This window comes from Chaetura pelagica, unplaced genomic scaffold (genome assembly GCF_000747805.2).
Source record: "Chaetura pelagica isolate M959 unplaced genomic scaffold, ChaPel_1.0 scaffold87, whole genome shotgun sequence".
NCBI classification, from domain to species: domain Eukaryota; kingdom Metazoa; phylum Chordata; class Aves; order Apodiformes; family Apodidae; genus Chaetura; species Chaetura pelagica.
In genome coordinates, this window is record NW_009954189.1 from 737,650 (window position 1) to 756,621 (window position 18,972).

General features: G+C 42.4%; 1 protein-coding gene across 1 annotated transcript in view; it reads left to right on the forward strand.

Moving 5' to 3' along the window:
* The first annotated feature begins 3,764 nt into the window (after positions 1-3,764).
* SNAP47 (synaptosomal-associated protein, 47kDa) overlaps positions 3,765-18,972 on the forward strand; it is a 25,420-nt gene continuing 10,212 nt past the window's right edge. The window contains exons 1-3 of the mRNA XM_010003053.1: positions 3,765-4,313; positions 11,357-11,841; positions 16,877-17,007. Coding sequence (XP_010001355.1) covers positions 3,817-4,313; positions 11,357-11,841; positions 16,877-17,007 — 1,113 coding nt within the window. The 5' untranslated portion in view covers positions 3,765-3,816. The remainder of the gene's footprint in view (positions 4,314-11,356; positions 11,842-16,876; positions 17,008-18,972) is intronic.

Here is an 18,972-nt window from a genome sequence, read left to right on the forward strand (position 1 = left end):
TGCTCTTTTGGACTTTGAAGAGACAGAAACACTCAGGAAAAAAAAATCTGCCTAGGGATGGACAATTCTGTAAAGGCAGCAGCCCCCAAAAGGCTGTCTGGGAGTTCTGCATCCACAGAGAGAGGTAAGGAGCTTGAGATATGGTTTAGGAAGGTCTTTATTTGTGCTACATTTGTGAGACTGCATCAGACATTAAGATTTAACGTGTTATACAGCAGGCTTGAGAGAAAATGTTGGCTTGGTGAGGAGCTGGTGGTGGTTGTAAAGAGTCTGGGGAAGGCTTAGCTTGTGAAAACAGGCTGTAGGCTGAGATTTTATGAAACTTTTAGAGTCATTTGCTTGTTTACAATTTCTGTGTCCCTCGCAGGCTAAGCCTGGGTGAAGGTGACTGTTGCTATTAGCAGGGTCTGGGAGTTGTTTTTCAGATGATGTTATGTTCTGTGCCTGTCCTAGCAGCAAGCATTGAGAAACCTGTGTTAGGTTCCAGCTTTCCCTTGTGATCTTCTGCAAGGCTTATGATCTTTCCATGTCTTCATTTCATCATTATTTATATATACACATTACTTATAAAATGACTTCTCAGGGCAACAGCTTGTTGTGAGCCCTGTGCTGGTATTGATGAGATTTTCAGAAAATCAGTGTAAGTAGCAACTTCTAGTGTAAGTAGCAAAGACTGGTGCAGGGTGGGGGAGGAGGATGTCAGGTGGGCTGGGATCTCCTGCATTCCTCAATGTGACCAACTGTTTTGATAAATGGGGAGGCTGCTGGTTAATTTTAATTTATTTTTCCTGGATCTGATGGGAGCTTTCAGTAGGTTTAAGTCACCTCTGCAATATACTTAGGCTATGAGGAGTAGCTTTGGCCTGAGGGTGTAAATACAGGATGTTTGTTTTTGTTATCATCCATTTGCTATTTACTTTGTATCTTGGCAGTGTCAGTCAAACTCAATTTGGATTTGTAATTTGTAAATCCAGATTAATAAAGCTGGAACATTATTTTGTTTCAGCTGTCATTGATTTCAGCACTAATGTGGTTTGTGTTGTTTAAACTGACCCAGTTGTCAGTTAGAGTAGCAAGAAGTATGGTCTTGTCAGCACATCCCTCTGTATCTATATTAGAAACATTTTCCTCTTAAAATATCCTGTAAAAGCCCCTGTTCTGCTTAGGCCTGATTCAGAATCCCACTGCTGATGTTTGGTTCTTTGCAGTCATATTTGAGTGCTCATTAAAAAGTGTTTTTCTTTTCCCTGTTTCTTTGTGTGTGACAAAGAAAATAACCTCTAAATAGAAATTGTAATAATTGGCTACTCACAAAAGTTCTCTGCATCAGACTTGTCTGATCTAACCTTGTTGTATCAGAGAAACATCCTTCTTTTTCTAGGTGGGGAATTAAGACCAGGGCTTCTAATTTTTTTCTCCAAATGATGAATTTATGTAGCAAACTATTGGTAAAGCTGCTAGAAATATTTCCTAGAGTTTGTAGTTGTTTTGTGGATAGTTGTTTCTGAGGCTACTGCCTTTAAATGAAGTTTCTGTGGACTTATTTCTGCCTCTCTCTGTCCAGTATAATCTGCAGAGAGATGATTTCCCACTGCATTGCAGTTTTATTAGGGCTACACAGATTTGAGAATTTTCGCTTTAAACTCTGTCTGCTTTGTAAACTTGTGGCCTAATTTTGCTCTGTTTGCATCACAAACTCATGATGACAAGGAAATAAAGTATGAAAAACAAAGTAAAGGTTTTTGTAGAATATGACAGAGCAGGAGTAGTCTTAGTTACACTGAACTTTTTAATACATTTAATGAAAGAAGTAATTGGAACTGGTTGCTGGATTAAAGTTCTCTATTTAAGGGATATTAATGATGTAGCAGTCTGAAGGCACTGGGAGATCTTCATGTGCAGTAGGAATTCACACCAGTGCTACCTGAGAAAGGACTGTTAGCTTTTTTTAATTTGCATTAAGATTCCTCTTGGTTTCCTTAAAGGGAACAGGTTGTACTGAAGTCAAAAGGTGCAATTAGTGAAAGTGCCAACCTACCTGGGGATGCTGTCATGGAGTTTGTACCATTGATTGTACTATCCAAGTAGCAGAACACCTTGAGATAGTTTTATGGTACTAATCTGTAAATTGAGCTATGATACATCAAAGGCTTTGAGAAGATAATGAATATGTGAGTAATGAAATCACCATTACACAGATTAATGTGGGAATGGAATTGATCTTCATGCTCCAAGCTGTCATGTTATGAAGGAGATGTTACAGGAAACAGTCTGACCCTTGGTTACAAGAAGCCTCTTCGGAAGTATGGAGAGATGCCACTCAGATAAATTTCATTTCATTTACAGTTCCAAAAATTGGGATTGTTGATGTAAGCAAGTCAGGCTGGAGACATGTGACAGCTCCAGGTTTCCTTGCTGGGATTCCTGAGACCAGTGAGCAAGCCTTGTAGGTTTAATATTATGTCATCCAATAGCATCGTGGGATCTCAGGAAAACACATCCTGTGACTGAGGTGCCATGAAATCATCAGTGCCCTGAATGGTGTGTCCCTTCATTCTGAGTGAGCAGTCAGCTCTGCTGGCTCTTCTGAGCCTCTGCCAGTTCTGCTGCAGCTTGCTCTGCTGTCATGAGGGAGGAGTTGCTCTGCATACCAGGCCAGCAGCACCACTTCAGCACCTCCATGGCATCTTTTTAATCTTAACTTCCACCTGGGTCACTAAGGATTTTCCTAGAAGCACTGCTGAATTGTTTCCAGTTCTTCCCAAACTCCTATTTCCCAACATCTTTGCTACCAACTCAGCTACATTGTATATTTCTTGTAACAAATACTATGAGTTTATTTTGGCTACATTGTTCTACCACAAATTCTGCTATCTACTTGGGTTTTATCAGGTAGGTAATTTTTCAAGTCTGCTGAGACCAAGAGTGATGCTCTGAGATAGTGATGATTTCTGGACAATATTTATCCATTTGTGGTTGGGTGTTTCTGCTCTTCAGTGATTGTGATTTCTGGGCAGTAGTGGTTTTGCTTTCACCTGTGCTGTTGAATACGTTGGATAGACATTTTGGTTGTGTTTTTAATGTATCTGAATGTTGAGATATCAAGGTGGAAGGAGAAAGACCAGTTTGTTGTGGTTGTTGTCGATCTGTATTTTCTTGAGTACCTGTTGGTCTGTGGGAAGCTGCTTCTGATGATGAGGTGGGGAATGGCAACATTTTCATATGATCACTTTCCAGTTAAGAAGGGTGTGTGAAAGACTCAGAAAAGTTAGTATAATTTTTTTTATGGTTCTGTTTTTGGTAGATTCCCCCTCCAAAAAAACACCAACAACCAACTATGGACATATTCATGTAAACTAATCTAATTATAAAGCACCTCCCCTGTCCAGAACAGCATAGGTGTTAACTAAATATCCAGGAGATTAGTAGTCATTTCAGGTTTATGCTGTTGTAAATGACTTGCTGGAACATGATGAGAACATTATAAAAAGGGGAGGCAGCACTATTATAGAGTGGAGGACAATGCCTTTCTGAAGGAAATATTTGATGGTTAGAAATAGTTACCACATTTTGAAACCCACCTACAGCTATTTCCCAATCTCTGTTAGATACACACCTGAAATGTTACAGTGAAAGTACTGGAAACCAGCTGTGGATGGGATTATTTTTGAGTGTATTTTAATGTCTGGTTTTGTATGTTGCTAAGGATTGTTCCTCTTTTGTGGTTTTTTTTTCCCTCTTTCTCTCCCTTTTATTCTAGTTTCTCCTTCTGGCTTTGAGAGCATTGCTCTTGAAGAGGATCTGAACGGCGAGCTGATGAACGAAGACATACGTATCCATAGCTGGCCTTGTTCTTACTACTTGGACACCAGCAAACAATGGGTCTCTGGCAGACTCTCACTGACTCCTGTTGCCATCAAGTTTACAGCTGACAAGACTAGGGAGCTTTTGGTCAACTTCCATCTTTCCAGTATTAGTGAGATCAAGAAGGAATCTTCAAATTTAATCTTCAGCTCCCTTACCATCTTAGAGAAGAACACCAAGCACTGGTTCAGTTCTCTGCAACCCAGCAGAAATGTGGTATTCAACATCCTTGAGCACTTTTGGAGGGAGCAGTTGCTGTCAAGCCAAGGTGCAGGAGCAGAAGCAGCAGCTTTGCAGCCAACAAAGGGAAAAGAACTGACAGGATTGTTGACTGGATCACAGAAACGACTTGAGGACACGGCCAAAGTGCTGCATTACCAGGGCGAGCAGTTTGATAACATCATGAAAGGGCTCAACAAGATTGAAGGGGATATGGATGTAGCAGACAAGTAGGTACCTATAACATCCTCTGAGCTGAGAAGTGGTTACAGGATTGTATTGTTTATACCTGAGATTTGTGAGGTAGATTCACAGAGGAAACTGAACAGATTCACTGTAGGAAACTAAACTGGTGACTTTCTCTGAAGGTTTAAGCCCATGATGGTCTTTTGTGTATTTAGTTGTTGTTATGTTTCTGTGCTCCTCTCTGTGTGACATATTTTCACCCTGGTGAAGTTGTTTGTGTGTTTATACCTGTCCACTGTCCTTCAAATAACTTTTCAAACACTTGTGAGTTTTAACCACAACTGGCAGAAATTGTAGAGATCTTCAAAGTATTAACAGCCTAGAAGTTTTGAGAGAAGGTGCAGCTAGTTAGTGGAAAGAGATGGAAATTAATGTCCTCACTGAAGGACAAGGTATGGCATTCATATTTTTATTAGATGCCCTATAATATGCATGAAGGACAAAGTATGGCATTCATATTTTTATTAGATGCCCTATAATATGCATGAAGGAAAAATACTGGAAGTTGGCTTTGATTAATATTGCCAGTCCTGGACCATCCTGTTTTGCTGTTCCACAGCAAACACAACCACAGTTCTGTTTTTTCTGGTTCTTTTCAAAGGGAAAGTTAAATATGGCAGGTGGGCTGCTGACTTGGAGACAGGTTCCCAGAGTTTTCAGGACTTAGCTGCCAATTAATCTTCAGTTCATGTGGATTGTACTCCTTCCTCTGTGTGTGAAAGTCAGCTCTTCAGGCTGCCTATTTACATACCAAGTGCATGTAGTTGAAGGCTTTATTTTTACCCTTTGCTTCACAAGTACTTACTTCCCAACTACACACATCACAGACTGTTTGCTCTGTGGTGCTGATGTAGTCAGGGAAATGGTTGTAGAACAGTGCTCCTTATTTGTGCTCTAAAGCTGCTTTTAACCTTGCATGGAATAGTCCCTGCCAATAAATACATTTGGAGGAAAAAAATCAGCAAGGCTCATAGAATGCCAGGTTGGAAAGAACCTCAAGGATCATCTGGTCCAACTTCTCTAGGTACTACAATAGCTGATATATGAGATGGCTCAGCACCCTGTCAAGCTGAGACTTGCAGCTGTCCAGTGTGGGGAATCTACCACTTCCCTTGGGAGACTATTCCAATGTTTGACTGTCCTCATGGTGAAAAATTTACCTCCTGTGTCCAATTGGAATCTCCCCAGGAGCAACTTGTGCCCATGTCCCCTTGTCTTTTCCATCTGACTCCTTGTAAACAGGGAGTTTCCATCTTCTTGGTAGCCACCCCTTATGTACTGGAACATGTTAATAAGGTCTCCCTGAAGCCTTCTCTTCTCCAGGCTGAACAAACCCAGTTTTCTCAGCCTCTCCTCATGTGGCAGGTCCTCCACTCATCATCCTTGGGGCCCTTCTTTGAACCCTCTCCAGCTTGTCCCTATCCTTTTTGTTGCTCCAGTTGAGCAACACTGAACTGCTGAGCTTCATCTGCAGAGTGTGGTAATGCAAGAAGAGGAGAGACTGGACTAGGCTCAGTCAGGCACTTGAACCACTGGATTAAAAAAAAAAATAGCCACCAAGTGCTGCCTTTAGGTGGCTGAAATAAAAGATTTGGAGCACATTTGAGACTTTCCTGAACTTGAGCTGTTGCAGAACTCATATGAATAGTAAAAGCTTGGTGCTTTAATCAGAACATTCTGAAGTTACTTTTTAATGATTAACATTCAAAATGAAACATTCTTTTCTATTTTCTGTGCTGCAAGTTGGGCTTGATAGCAGTCCAAAAGGGACAGCAAGGCTAAGGGTAGTATTGTCATGTAGCTCTGAGTGTCTTTGTGGAAGCTCTGACACCTGCATGAGGAGACCAGCACAATAAAGTTCAAACTAGTTGTTTTTGGAAGAAGCACCTGTTTTTAGATGGATATCATGTCTAAAAGAAAGTGTTGGTTTCACAATGATTCTGGTGATATTCTCCATCCTCTTTAATGAAAAGCCAAGATAACTGAAAGCTTCAGCAATAGCTCTGAGAGTTCTGTAGCAATAAACAATGAGTAGGAAAATAAATACCTGCTCATTGTTTTTGGAAGAGAGTTCTGTTTTGGGTTAAAATGCACTGGGAGGTATTATTTGTCCTCCTGAGGCTATGGAGCTGGATGCTTTGATTTAAAAATGGAAAAATAAAGGGGAGCAGTGACCAAATGTTAGCTGAGATTCCTTTTTATCTACGATATGAAGAGTTTGGCCAACTTACTTACAGGCTAAAACACAGCCCAGAAGCCATTAGCAAAACTGTGTTTAATTGCACTGTGCTTTTCGAGTTCTAACACTTTTCTGTCATAGTTTGTGTGGATTTTTTCCCTCATAAAGCTACTTCCCCCCTGCCCTAAGTTTTCTCTTAAACTGGTGACATCTTTCTTCATGTCCCTAACCAGTGTGGGGAAGAAAGTGATTGAAGCTCATTTGATTGCTACATATTAGGTAATTCAGACTTGTAACACATATAAATGTGCTAATGTCTGTTAAGGCTCTTGGATTCTTGCTTTCTTTAGGAGCTTGATGGGAAGTATCTACATGGGTAATATCATGCAGGACTGTTGTGCAGGTTTTGTGCAGAATGAAACTTGGGTAACAAACTTTTGTGTCTTCTAGTTCATAGAATCATATAATGGTTAGAGTTGGAAGGGACCTTAAAGATCATTTAGTTCCAACCCCCCTACAGGGGCAGGGACACCCCCCACTAAATCAGGCTGCTCCAAGCCCCATCCAGCCTGCCCTTCAACACTGCCAGGGATGGAGCTTCCACAGCTTCTCTGGGCAGCCTGTTCCAGGGTCTCACCACCCTCACACTAAAGAATTTCCTCCTAATGTCTAGCCTAAATCTCCCCTCTTTCAGTTCAAAACCATTTCCTCTTGTCCTTTCACTACAAGCCCTCATAAAAAAGTCCCTCCCCAGCTTTTCTGAAGGCCCCCTTCAGTCTCAGGTTATATGAGCAAAACCAGTTTGATGGGGTGTCTTTCATAAAAAGAACCAGGCTCCTTTATCTGCCTTCATATATTTAAAACTTAGATTAATTTTATCTTGCCTGTTTGTGTGGGCTTTTTTGGATGATTAATCCTGTTCTTGTGAATGTCTGGGTATCTGCAGCTGCATTCAGTGGACCTGTGTGCAGATAAGCAGAGCTGAGTCTGACGTGCTAGCAGATGTTCAAAGACCAAAAATAAACAGCAAGCCACTTTCTCTGATTCCTTTTCCATGTGTTACTGTTAGAGGACAAGCTAGTCTGGTTGCAAGTTTTCGTTTGTATATAAGGACCCCTCGTATAGTTTGTTTATAGAGGGGAGATCCCTCAGTGGAAGGCCAGAGAAGTTGGCTGGAGCCTTTGTGAGGGCTGTGAAGCAGAAAAATCCTGGTGGTAAATCAGACGTTGCACAGCCAGGATGTCAGTCCCTGGGGAAAAAGGGGAGGAGCTGGGTGAAGGGATAAAATTATAAAAATTAAGGCTTGAAGATATCCAGAATAAGTTACCACAGTGTAAACGGAGGTTTGGACTTGTCACATTGCAGCTGCTTTTCAGTAAGTGAACACACATGCTTTTCTCATGGTGAATGTGATGAAGGGACCCATTAAGAAGGACATGGAGCTCCTGGAGAAAGTCTAGAGGAGGCCATGAAGATGATCAGAGGGCTGCAGCACCTCTCCTGTGAAGACAGGTTGAGAGAGTTGGGATTGTTCAGCCTGGAGAAGAGAAGGCTTCAGGAGGAACTTGTGGGGACCTGCCAGTACCTGAAGGTGCTTCAGGAAAGGTGGGGAGGTGCTTTTTATAAGGGCTTGTAGTGAAAGGACAAGGAATAATATATCATAACTGGAAGAGGGATTTAGGTTAGACATTAGGAAGACATTCTTGGCTGTAAGGGTGGTGAGACCCTGGCCCAGGCTGCTCAGAGAAGCTGTTGGCTGCCCCATCCCTAGAGTATTTAAGGCCAGGTTGGATGGAGCTTGGAGCAAACTGATCTAGTGGGAGGTGTCCCTGCCCAGGCAGGGGGTGGTGGAACTGGGTAATCTTTAAGGTCCTTTCCAAGTCAAACCATTCTGTGATTCTGTAGTAGGAATGTAATCAGTTTTCATAGGTTAGGACAGGCGGAAGCTGTTGTTGCTCTGAAGTACCTTGTAACTCTTTTCATGCACCACAAGGACAAAAAAATGTGCTTTGTGTTCTGTAGAAATGAGATCAGGTCATTGGTTTCTGTTGAGTTGCAGCAGGTAGGTTAGAGCATGGCTCTCCATTGGGAAGATGGTGTGTACTAGCAAAGCTTTTTCAGTCATTCCCTGTGTTGAACTTAAGTCGAACACCATAGCTTCAGAATTCAGCCCCAAATTTGCACCACTGTGCCATTTCATGTTCTCTTATTGTAGAACTTTCTGTTACATCTCCCTTGGTCTGTCTCTGTTTTTGTTTTTTTTTTAAGGAGTGTCACAACATTCTCAGAGGGCAGTGGAGAGCTCCAGACCCATTTCTCATCTTGCATGCTATCTCCATAAATATCAGAAATGTTCATGCTTTACTTGGGATTAGATTCTTGGAACAATTCATTCTGCCTCTGCTATCCATGAATGCAGTGTTTGACTCCCAGTATGACTCTTTCTGCTTTTCTTAGCAGATGAATTTCTTTAACTAGGCTTGTTTTGAAGCTGGTGGAGAACTTTGATGGCTGGTAAACAAAGCGTGTTCAGTTAGAGCTTCCTCTTGCAGATTAGACTATGTCTGCAGCCAACTTAAATAGGATTTTTAAGTTGCAAGGTCTTCTGTAGACACACTCTGATTCTCTCATGGAAAATAAATCATTACACAAAGTCTCTTGAGAGCAGCACTGCTGTGATGCATATTTTATCAGGCAGAACCTTCCTGGAGTAAACTTAAAAGCAAATTAAATCAAGCTGTCTCCAAAACAGCAATGAAGCAGTAGTACTGTTTAGTTGGATCTTTTAAGGCTTGCATCTCTAAGGTTTAAGTCAGTAAATAGTCTTTGGTAGCATTTGTAAGATGACAGTGTTTCCTTAAATATTTTGTTCCATGTGGTCTGGCTTCATGAGGAGCATCCACTACAACTGCCATGGCAGTGGCACATGCTTCATCACTCGATAGTCTTTGAAGTGTTTATGGGGCAGGGCACACACACACAATTCTGATCTGAATTTCTTGATTTTTTTTATTTGTGTGGTTTAAAGGGACCCTCTTCCCTCCTGTTAGTTAATTGAGAAGCCCTTGTGCCTCCAGAGGTCTTTTTCCTGTTCTGCTCAGTGTCTGATGGGTGGGCTGTGAAACCTGCATTTAAAACCTCCTGGTCAAGCTGTTGGCCCACAGGCTGCTTTGGTTTGTGGGATGTTTTCCAGTGGGGACTGAGTAGGGTTGGTTGAGCAGTTGACTTGAGTTGCATCTTCTTATGCCTGCCTGCAACTGGAGATGAGCCACTTCTGCTCAGGTGAGAAGTGGGCACTGGAGTCTGCTGGTCAGTGAGAGAGGAGGTGGTTGGTTACACTGTGGGAGGGGGCAGATACAGATCATAGACTGTATTGGGTTGGAAGGGACCTCTAAAGGTCATCTAGTCAAACCCCCCTACAATAAGCAGGGACATCTTGCACTGGAACAGATTGCTCAGAGCCCCATAAAGCCTGACCTTGAATGTCTCCAGGGATGGGACCTCCACAACCTCTCTAGGCAACCTGTTCCAGTGATTCACCAGCCTCATAGTAAGGAACTTTTTCCCAATGTCCAACCTAAGTCTTTCCTTTTCTAGCCTGAAACCATGACCCCTTGTCCTATTGTTACATGTCCTTGTGAACAGCTCTTCCCCAGCCTTTATATAGGCCCCTTTCAGGGATTGGAAAGTCACTATGAGGTCCCCCGTGAGTTGTCTGTTCAGATATGAAGTTACTGTTGGCTGTGCAAGGAGATGTAGTTGACCCCAAAATTTCAGCCACTGAGGCTGAGTCATCCTGAAATACAGGATCCTCTGCCAGGGAGGTGGGTTTGGGTGATGGGCAGGGGGTGAGAGGAGAGTGGGAGAAAGGTGCTGACTGTGTCTCTGCCTCTACCTCCTGTCTAAACCTGGAGGGGGATTCTAGCAGACAGACAGCACAGCACATGGAACATCAAATCAAACCCACCACCTTTCTTTCATTCCTTTTTTTAATTTGGGACCAGTCTAGAGAGGCTTAGACCCAAGGAGATCTGTGAACATGATCCGTTCTTGGGGGAGGACCCCAGGCAAGGGCATGGGCTATTCTGATAGAAAAAAGAACAGAAGAATCATATCATTGAGTCTTCCTAACAGTGTGCTGCATCCTCTTGCCTGCAACTGGTAAACTTAGAAATATGGGCTTGGCTTCCACTGTTAGTTCTGGCTATTCAGTTGTCTTCCTGGAGAGCAGTTGCTTAATTCCTCCACAAAGGTTGCCTTTAAGCTAAGGCATCAGTTTGCCAGCAAGAAGGCCTGTCAGGAGCTTGACCAACATGATGATGAGACAGAGTCTGGATGCCAGTGACAGTCTCTGCTGGGCTTTTCAGCCTCAACCTCCACTCTTAGTGCTTTAAGTGGCAACAGGAATTTGGGAGTGGGTGCAAAGCAAAAGGTGGTAACACCAGACTATGGAGCTGAGGTAGAAAGGAGCAGAAAAAGGCAGTGGAAACGCTGAGGTGAAAGGCAGTGTTAGGTGAAGAACAGATGCATGAAAATTGGTCTGAGTAAATCCAGTTGGAATTTGGGTTTCTTCCATCAGAACAGTGAAATTCTCCTGAAGTTGGGTTTCTTCCATCAGAACAGTGAAATTCTAGGCCTGCTTTCCAGCATGTGAGCAAACAAAGAAAAACTAGATTTTAAAATGGATGGGTCCTGGTAAGCTATGGGTAGGTTTGAGGAGTGGGATAACAGGGGGCTGGGTTCAGTATTAAGAAATCTTGGTGCCTGTGGTAATTTGCTTTGAACTGATGGGGTAGCACGACCCTGCTACTGGCTTTCACTCTTCTAACACTCTCCTTTCTCTGCTAGGTTGTTGACTGAGCTGGAATCTCCTTCTTGGTGGCCGTTTAGCAGCAAGCTCTGGAAAGCACCATTGGAAACTAAGCCAAAGGAAACTGCCACAGTTTCCGATTCGAAGAACCAGGAAGGAATCATAATTAGAATTCCAGTTATTATCACCCACAGAACAGACTCGAATGTCAAGCCAGGAAAACTCACACTTTTTGCTTCTGGCCTGGAAATCAGTGACTGCAACTCTCAGGTCATTCACCGGTTTGAGTCGAAGGATGTGGATGATATCAGAGTCCACACACCCTATGAGATCAGTGTCCGCCAGAGGTTCATTGGGAGGCCTGACACCTCCTACCGGCTCTTGTCAGCCAAGATGCCAGAAGCAATCCCCATCCTGGAGATGCAGTTTAGCAAGAAGATGCAGTTTTTAGAAGATGCTCTTGGATTTGTTGGTGCCAAGAAGTCTCCTCAGGTAGATTTGGGGACCTCCATTTGGCAGGCAGGTATGTGACAGAGAAAGCAATCCATCTGTAAGTACTAACTCTAGCACCAAAAGTTGCCACATGGTTTTCAAACACAGAATAATGTGTAACATTTACAAGGCAAATCTTCTCCTCCCTGCCCCAAGGCTGAGACCATGATGATAAAATGCAAGAAATGACTGCTAGGTGACTCTAGACTCTCTTGTCAAGAGGGAGAAGGTAGAGATGACAGAAGTGTTTGGCACTTAGTCAGTCTGGTTGGATTTACTTTTCTCCCTACTACCTTAGCAAAACCTGTAACTGTAGATGCTGAAGCTGAGTGTCCTTCAGGAGACTGTCAGCTGGAACATGCCAAGTTCTCTTTAACATTGAGCACTCAGCTGGTGTTGTCACTAACTCCACACCATTTAGTGAAAGGATTAGCTTAATCTGAGTTTCAGCTACTGGCCTGTGTTTTAACTACAGTGTCATTCTTTTTCCATTGGTCACCAATTCAGTGTTGTGCCTGTGGAGAAGGGTTATTAGAATTTCATTCTTCTTTCCTGACTTCATGCTTCAGAATCCTCTGACATTGCTGGTTTTCCTTCAGCAATTTGGAGCTGGAAGCATATTTATATTGAACCTGTTGTTCAGTTAATTGTAGAAAATTTAAACTGAATTTCCTATCCAGCAAGTTTTAAGTAATGCATGGGATAAATATCATGTTAATTTTATATCTTAAAAAACAGCATTTTGATATTAAAGAAGTTCAGGTGTTTGGATTTAGGAGATTTTACATCTCAGACTGAATGCAACAGTTCACTTGTTTTAAGAAAGCACAGTGGAGACTGAAACCATTTCACAATAATAAGAATGACATTCCTTACTACTATTACTTCTAAAATTCCAGGGAGGGTTTTGTTTTTATGTTTTTGTAATCCAACCCTGGATTCATTTGGAGAGCTGGTGAATTTTTGTCCATTAGCAATTTATTTCTATCAACACGCCTGAATACTCCTGTTTTCCTAATTGTGAATATAAAAGAAAAAAAACACTGGAAGGATTTGCTGCCAGTATTTTAAAAACAAGTAGAAAAACGATACAATAAAACAACAGATGAACCTCTTTCTGTGCACCAAGCTAAACCTGGACTTCAACGGGGAGGGTAGTGTCCTCTTGTTGATGAGTTGTCAAGGGCCATAGCTTGGAAAAGCTTGTTAATTTTTAAGGAAGTAAGTCCTGGGCACCTAGCACTAAAATGTCAGCACAACAACTTAGAGGAAAAACAACCTGCTGGTTTCTTAAGCACTGAGTTATTCCAACAAATTGGTGTTCAGTTCCTGATGGTCTTAAGGCTGGTTACATAAAATAATTGGTTATACAGCCCTACTGTGCTTAATTTCCCACTGCTCTGCTCTGTTTGCATCTGAGTCAGTGAGTCAAGGATATTGCTCTCCTACCCCCACCTGCATTTTGGCTGTTTAATTTGGAAATGTCAGTAAAGAAAACGGGAGGTTATGGAAATCCTGACTTCTCCAGCTCCACCAAAACCCTTGTTTGTTCCTTCCCTGGAGGCTGTCACCGTCTGTCTCCTGTCACAAGGTGGCACTCACGGACTGTGTTTTAACCTCTGGTTTTTCCATGGCTGCTCACATGCTGGAAATACTGATTTTTATTTTTGTTTTAATGTGTTTATTTTTTTCCTTCCCTAAAAGCAGGGGAGAAAAAAGCCTGTGTCAGGCATGGTTGCCTCTGTGTACACATAAAACACATGCATATATTTTCAGATAGTGAGTGTTGATTCAAGGACTTAGAGGAGGAATATTCTTGCAGCAGAGGTACATCTGTTTCTGCAGACTCCCTCGGTGGTGCAGCTCAGAAACATGAACATCTCCACAACTCTCACAGTGTCATCTGGATCCTGTCTGTTTATCCTGCTCCTGCCTCAAAGTTGTGCACATTACACATTTATATAAGTAAATACAAAAAAAAAAACCCACATGTTTCCTAAGAGTTTTGGCTTGATTCCAGCTAGAAGAGGAATTTGTGAAGAGTTTTATACTCACCAGATTATCTGAAAGTATTTTTAGCTGCTTTGCGTGTCTTTTCTGACTGTACTTTTTTTGGACCAAACTGCATGGGTATATGAATGCTCAGGACAGAGCAGTGAGGATTGTTGTGCAACAGAAGTTCTTCTGGGCTGGGTCAGTCATAGAATCCTAGAATGGTTTGGGTTTGAATGCACCTTAAAGATCATCTAGTTCCAACCACCCTGCATGGGCAGGGACACCTCCCACTAGAGCAGGCTGCTCAGGGCCCCATCCAGTTTTTTTGAACACTTCCAAAGATGGGACTTCCACAGCTTCCCTAGGCAACCTGTTCCAGTGTCTCACCACCCCCACACTAAAGAATTTCCTCCTAATGTCTAACCAAATTTCCCCTCTTTCATTTTTGATCCATTACTTCTTGTTCTCTCAATACAATCCCTTGTCCCAAGCCCCTCCCCAGCTTTCCTGGAGCCCCTTCAGGCACTGGAATATGCTCTAAGGTACAAAAAAAAAAACCCACATGTTTCCTAAGAGTTTTGGCTTGATTCCAGCTAGAAGAGGAATTTGTGAAGAGTTTTATACTCACCAGATTATCTGAAAGTATTTTTAGCTGCTTTGCGTGTCTTTTCTGACTGTACTTTTTTTGGACCAAACTGCATGGGTATATGAATGCTCAGGACAGAGCAGTGAGGATTGTTGTGCAACAGAAGTTCTTCTGGGCTGGGTCAGTCATAGAATCCTAGAATGGTTTGGGTTTGAATGCACCTTAAAGATCATCTAGTTCCAACCACCCTGCATGGGCAGGGACACCTCCCACTAGAGCAGGCTGCTCAGGGCCCCATCCAGTTTTTTTGAACACTTCCAAAGATGGGACTTCCACAGCTTCCCTAGGCAACCTGTTCCAGTGTCTCACCACCCCCACACTAAAGAATTTCCTCCTAATGTCTAACCAAATTTCCCCTCTTTCATTTTTGATCCATTACTTCTTGTTCTCTCAATACAATCCCTTGTCCCAAGCCCCTCCCCAGCTTTCCTGGAGCCCCTTCAGGCACTGGAATATGCTCTAAGGTCTCCCTGGAGCCTTCTCTTCAGGCTGAACACCCCTAACTCTCCCAGCCTGTCTCCAGAGCAGAGCTGCTCCAGCCCTCAGGTCATCTTTGTGGCCTCCTCTGGACTTCCTGTAGGAGCTCCATGTCTTCCTTATTTTGGGGGCTCCAGAGCTGGACACAGTGCTCCAGCTGGGGTCTCACGAGAGCCGAGTAAAGGGGGCGAATCACCTCCCATAACCTGCTGGCCAACAGTGTCCTCAATAATGGCTCATAACATCCACCCAGAATTAAAAAGTGTAAGAAATCCTAGAGTGCATCTGCTGTGTCACAAGCTAGGGCAGTGCTGTGTCTATCCTGTAGCTGAAGACACAAGTTTTTAGCCCTTTTGAGGCTGCTGAGTTTTTCCTTCTTACCCTTGTGACCAAGTGTTGTTATTATGAGTTTCCAGTACTTTGTTCAGAGGTTTGGTAGCTTCTTGTCCTCACATGGTGACAGCAGGTCTCACAGTCCAACTGGGTGTCACACAAATGAAACAGAATAACTTTTTTACATGTTTCTGCCTTTCCATTCAATTCTCTCCCTTTGTTTTTTGTTTTTGAAACCAGAAAATTCCTGGGAAAGGCCAGATCTCCTTCCTCATCTCATTCTTTCTGTGCACCTTGGTCATGTTCCCCTCCTGTTACTGTCATCAGCAAGATTTAATGGAGTGAAATGGATAGATTTCTTGTTTTTAATGAAATAATTAGCAGATGGTGACACTCAGCTGATAAGAAACACAAAGAATCTTGTCTTGCCATAGGAAGGTCTGTCATTCCCTCCTGACTTTGTGTTCTGAGGGAGACCAGGACAGTAATTTACCATAAGCAGCATTTTTCAGTGCCTGGTTCTTAACCCCTCTGAAAACAAGGAACATTTGCCCAGGGTAACACTAGCACAGTGAATGACTTGCTTGTCTTAAATCTGGATGGTGCCTGAGTCCAGTGACTCTCAGGCTGATAACCAAATAATTCCAGGGATTATGAGTTTGCAAGTAATTACTTGAGAGGGATTTAGGGTTTGGTACTTTTGGTTTAGCTTTTGTCTCCCTTTTCACAGGGAGGTAATGCTATCCAAAGAGGTTGGGTGTACCCTGTCTGTTGGCCAGCCAGCTGGGCACCAACTCTTGGAGCTGGCAGTGAGCTCTGGCATCTGACAGGCTTCCAGTCCTGATGCACAGAAGAACTGCTGCTGTTGTCCTGTGCTGGGTCATACCATGTGCTGACAAGTGGCAGCAGCAGAGTTAGCTTCCTTCTGGGTACCTCTTTAAGTGGGAGAGCTTTGGAGATGACTGAAGCACCTCTAGGTGCCAAGATGTGTGTCTAGGGTGTTTAGCACCCATCTGCATCAGAAATAACAACCTTTCCTTGTAGCACAGCCCTGCTACCCTACTGGGTAGCATCAGATACTGCAATAAGAGCTGATGCTTTAAATAAAGGACAGGTGGCATGTTACACAAGGGATTGCATCCATGCTGCTTAGCTGGGGGTGGCTGTCAGTGTTTCCCTTCTCTTGCAGGGGTTTGCTAAGTTGATCCCAGGGCTCTGTCCCTGATACATCACTTTCAAAATCTTTAATTAAAAAGACTGAAGAGAGAAGAAGCAGCAGGTGGAGAATTATCGTATGTGTGATTGGGAGTGTGTTGCTGCTGTTCAGATGAATCCCCACAGCCCAAAACAAACCCATTCTTCAAATGCTGCCTTTAATAATGTCATCTGTCAGCAACCTGGTCACTTCCAGGTTAGGTATTGTACAAAATACAGCTTAAATCCTTTCCAGAGGAACATGGCTTAACAGGCAAGGTTGGGGTAGGCTTCTCTGAGTGTGCTTGTCCCCTCACAAAGTACTGTGGAGCAAAGCAGAGGTCACGCAGTTTTAAACCAGCACTAGTCCCCCCTGTTGGTACAGGAGATGGAAGTCTGACCATGGGAATTTCTCTTCCAGCCACAGGACTTCTGGGAGGAGTGGTGCAGCCCAGCTCTCCAGTGGGAAGCAGAGAAGGGATGGACAGTGATGAGGTTCAGCTGCAGAAGCAAGAGAAGATCTCCCAGGAAGAAGCAAAAGAGCTGAAACAGGTATAAGTTGAGATGGCTTTGATATGAGTTGTTTCACTCCCTCTGCTTCCTTAGTAACATGTGTTTCCACCATCAGTAACACAGTCATTGTCCTTAACAAAATATTCCTCTCCCTAAATGTAGATAGCCATATTTTAAAAATTAATCAAGCCTGTTCTTAAATACACTGATAGATTTATCTTTGTTTTTAACTATTTTGATCAAATCAGGGATTAGAAGCAAAATATATTGATGAGATTAAACCCAAGGAAAATCCTTAACTGTAACTTGTTGGGTTTTCTTCTGAAGATTAAGAAGCTTAACAATTCAATAACTTCCAGCTTTTTTGTATTATTCCTATGCTATCTTTTTCTTTTTAGTGAGGAGTAGCAGCTCTATCTCAGAAACATCCACAAAGCTGAACAAAGTGTTTTATAAGCATAGGGAGAGAACCTGTAGTTAGGAAATAAGTATGCAGCCCAGCAAATTGATAAAGGGGAAATAGGTGGGACATTTTTCTAGCAAAAAAATACTCATCTAAAGTTGTCCAGTCTGATATTGTTCCTCTAAATGGCTCTTTAAGGAATTTCATAGAATCCTAGAAAGCCAGGTTGGAAAGGACCTCAAGGACCATCTGGTTTGACTGTCCTCATGGTGATAAATTTACCTCTTGTGTCCAGTTGGAACCTCCCCAGGAGCAACTTGTGCCCATGACCCCTTGTCTTTTCTATCTGACTCCTTGTAAATAGGGAGTCCCCATCTTCCTGGTAGCCACCCTTTAAGTACTGGAACATGGTAGTGAAGTCTCCTCAAAGCCTTCTCTTCAAGGCTGAATTTTTATCCTAGCTGATGTTCAGAACATCTAGTGAAGAATCCCTCTTTGTGGGTTGTTGTTGATCTGAACCAATGAACTAACTGGAAGAAGCCAAGGAGGTTGGTTTTGGTGGTTTTTCCATTAAAACAGATGTACTTCTGGTGATCACAGCCACATCAGATGTGACTGAAAATTAAACTTAAACTTTTGGTTTTTCTCCTCTGGCATCTTTTTGATATTCCACCTGTAGCTTGGTTTTAGTGTTTGGTCTTTGCCAATTCCATTGCCTCATACCCTGCAGTTTTCCAGCCCCCTTCTTTTATTTATTACCTGGGAATTAGAATATGGCAACTTCTGAATGTGCATTTGAGAGTCCCATGCCCTTAGTAGTGACTTGAGTGACTAAAAATGAAAACTCCTTCAGGAAAGATCTATGAATCAAAGTGAACTCAAAGGCAATTGGGTAAGTGAGATTTTAATCTTTGCAGAAGATTAGTTTAAGAATCTTCTGAAATTCTCTGTGCTAGATGGTGGACCAGAAACTGTGTTCAGTGGCCAATGTTATTTAAAACAAAACAAAGCACTTTCGAGATTAACTAGAGCTCAAAAGACAATTCTGGTATGTATTTACTTATACAACACCAAGCCAAGAATTCTTAAGCCAGTTAAAATAATTTGGGGTGAGTTTGTGGGGTGATGTGGGTGGTAAGAGGATCTGAATGTCAAACTGACAGGCCATGAATTGGCCTGATTTTTTTTTTCACTAATAATTGCTGAGCACCTCATCCTTCAGAGTCAGGCCTCTTTAATCATCATTCTAGTCATTAATAATTTTAAGTTACATGCCATAATTCCTGTAAAACTGCTGTTCCTTTTCCTTACTAGGAGTCACCACATAAATGCACAATTTTAGACCAAAACTTGCTTCTGTAACCAAAATATAATCAAGGTCTTTTGACTGAAATATCTTCTTTGGGCTTATTCAAAACCAAAATGGACTATTCACCATGTAATCATTCTTTTTTCTCATTTTTAAAAGAGCTTTTCTCCACAATCTGCCATTTTATCAAAAAATAAGCATTTTCAGGAGCAGTGATGACCTTTTGGAAGATTTTAAGGGAGAGTATTTATCAGTCATTGTTGTAACAAGTAGCAGCAATCTATTATTCATG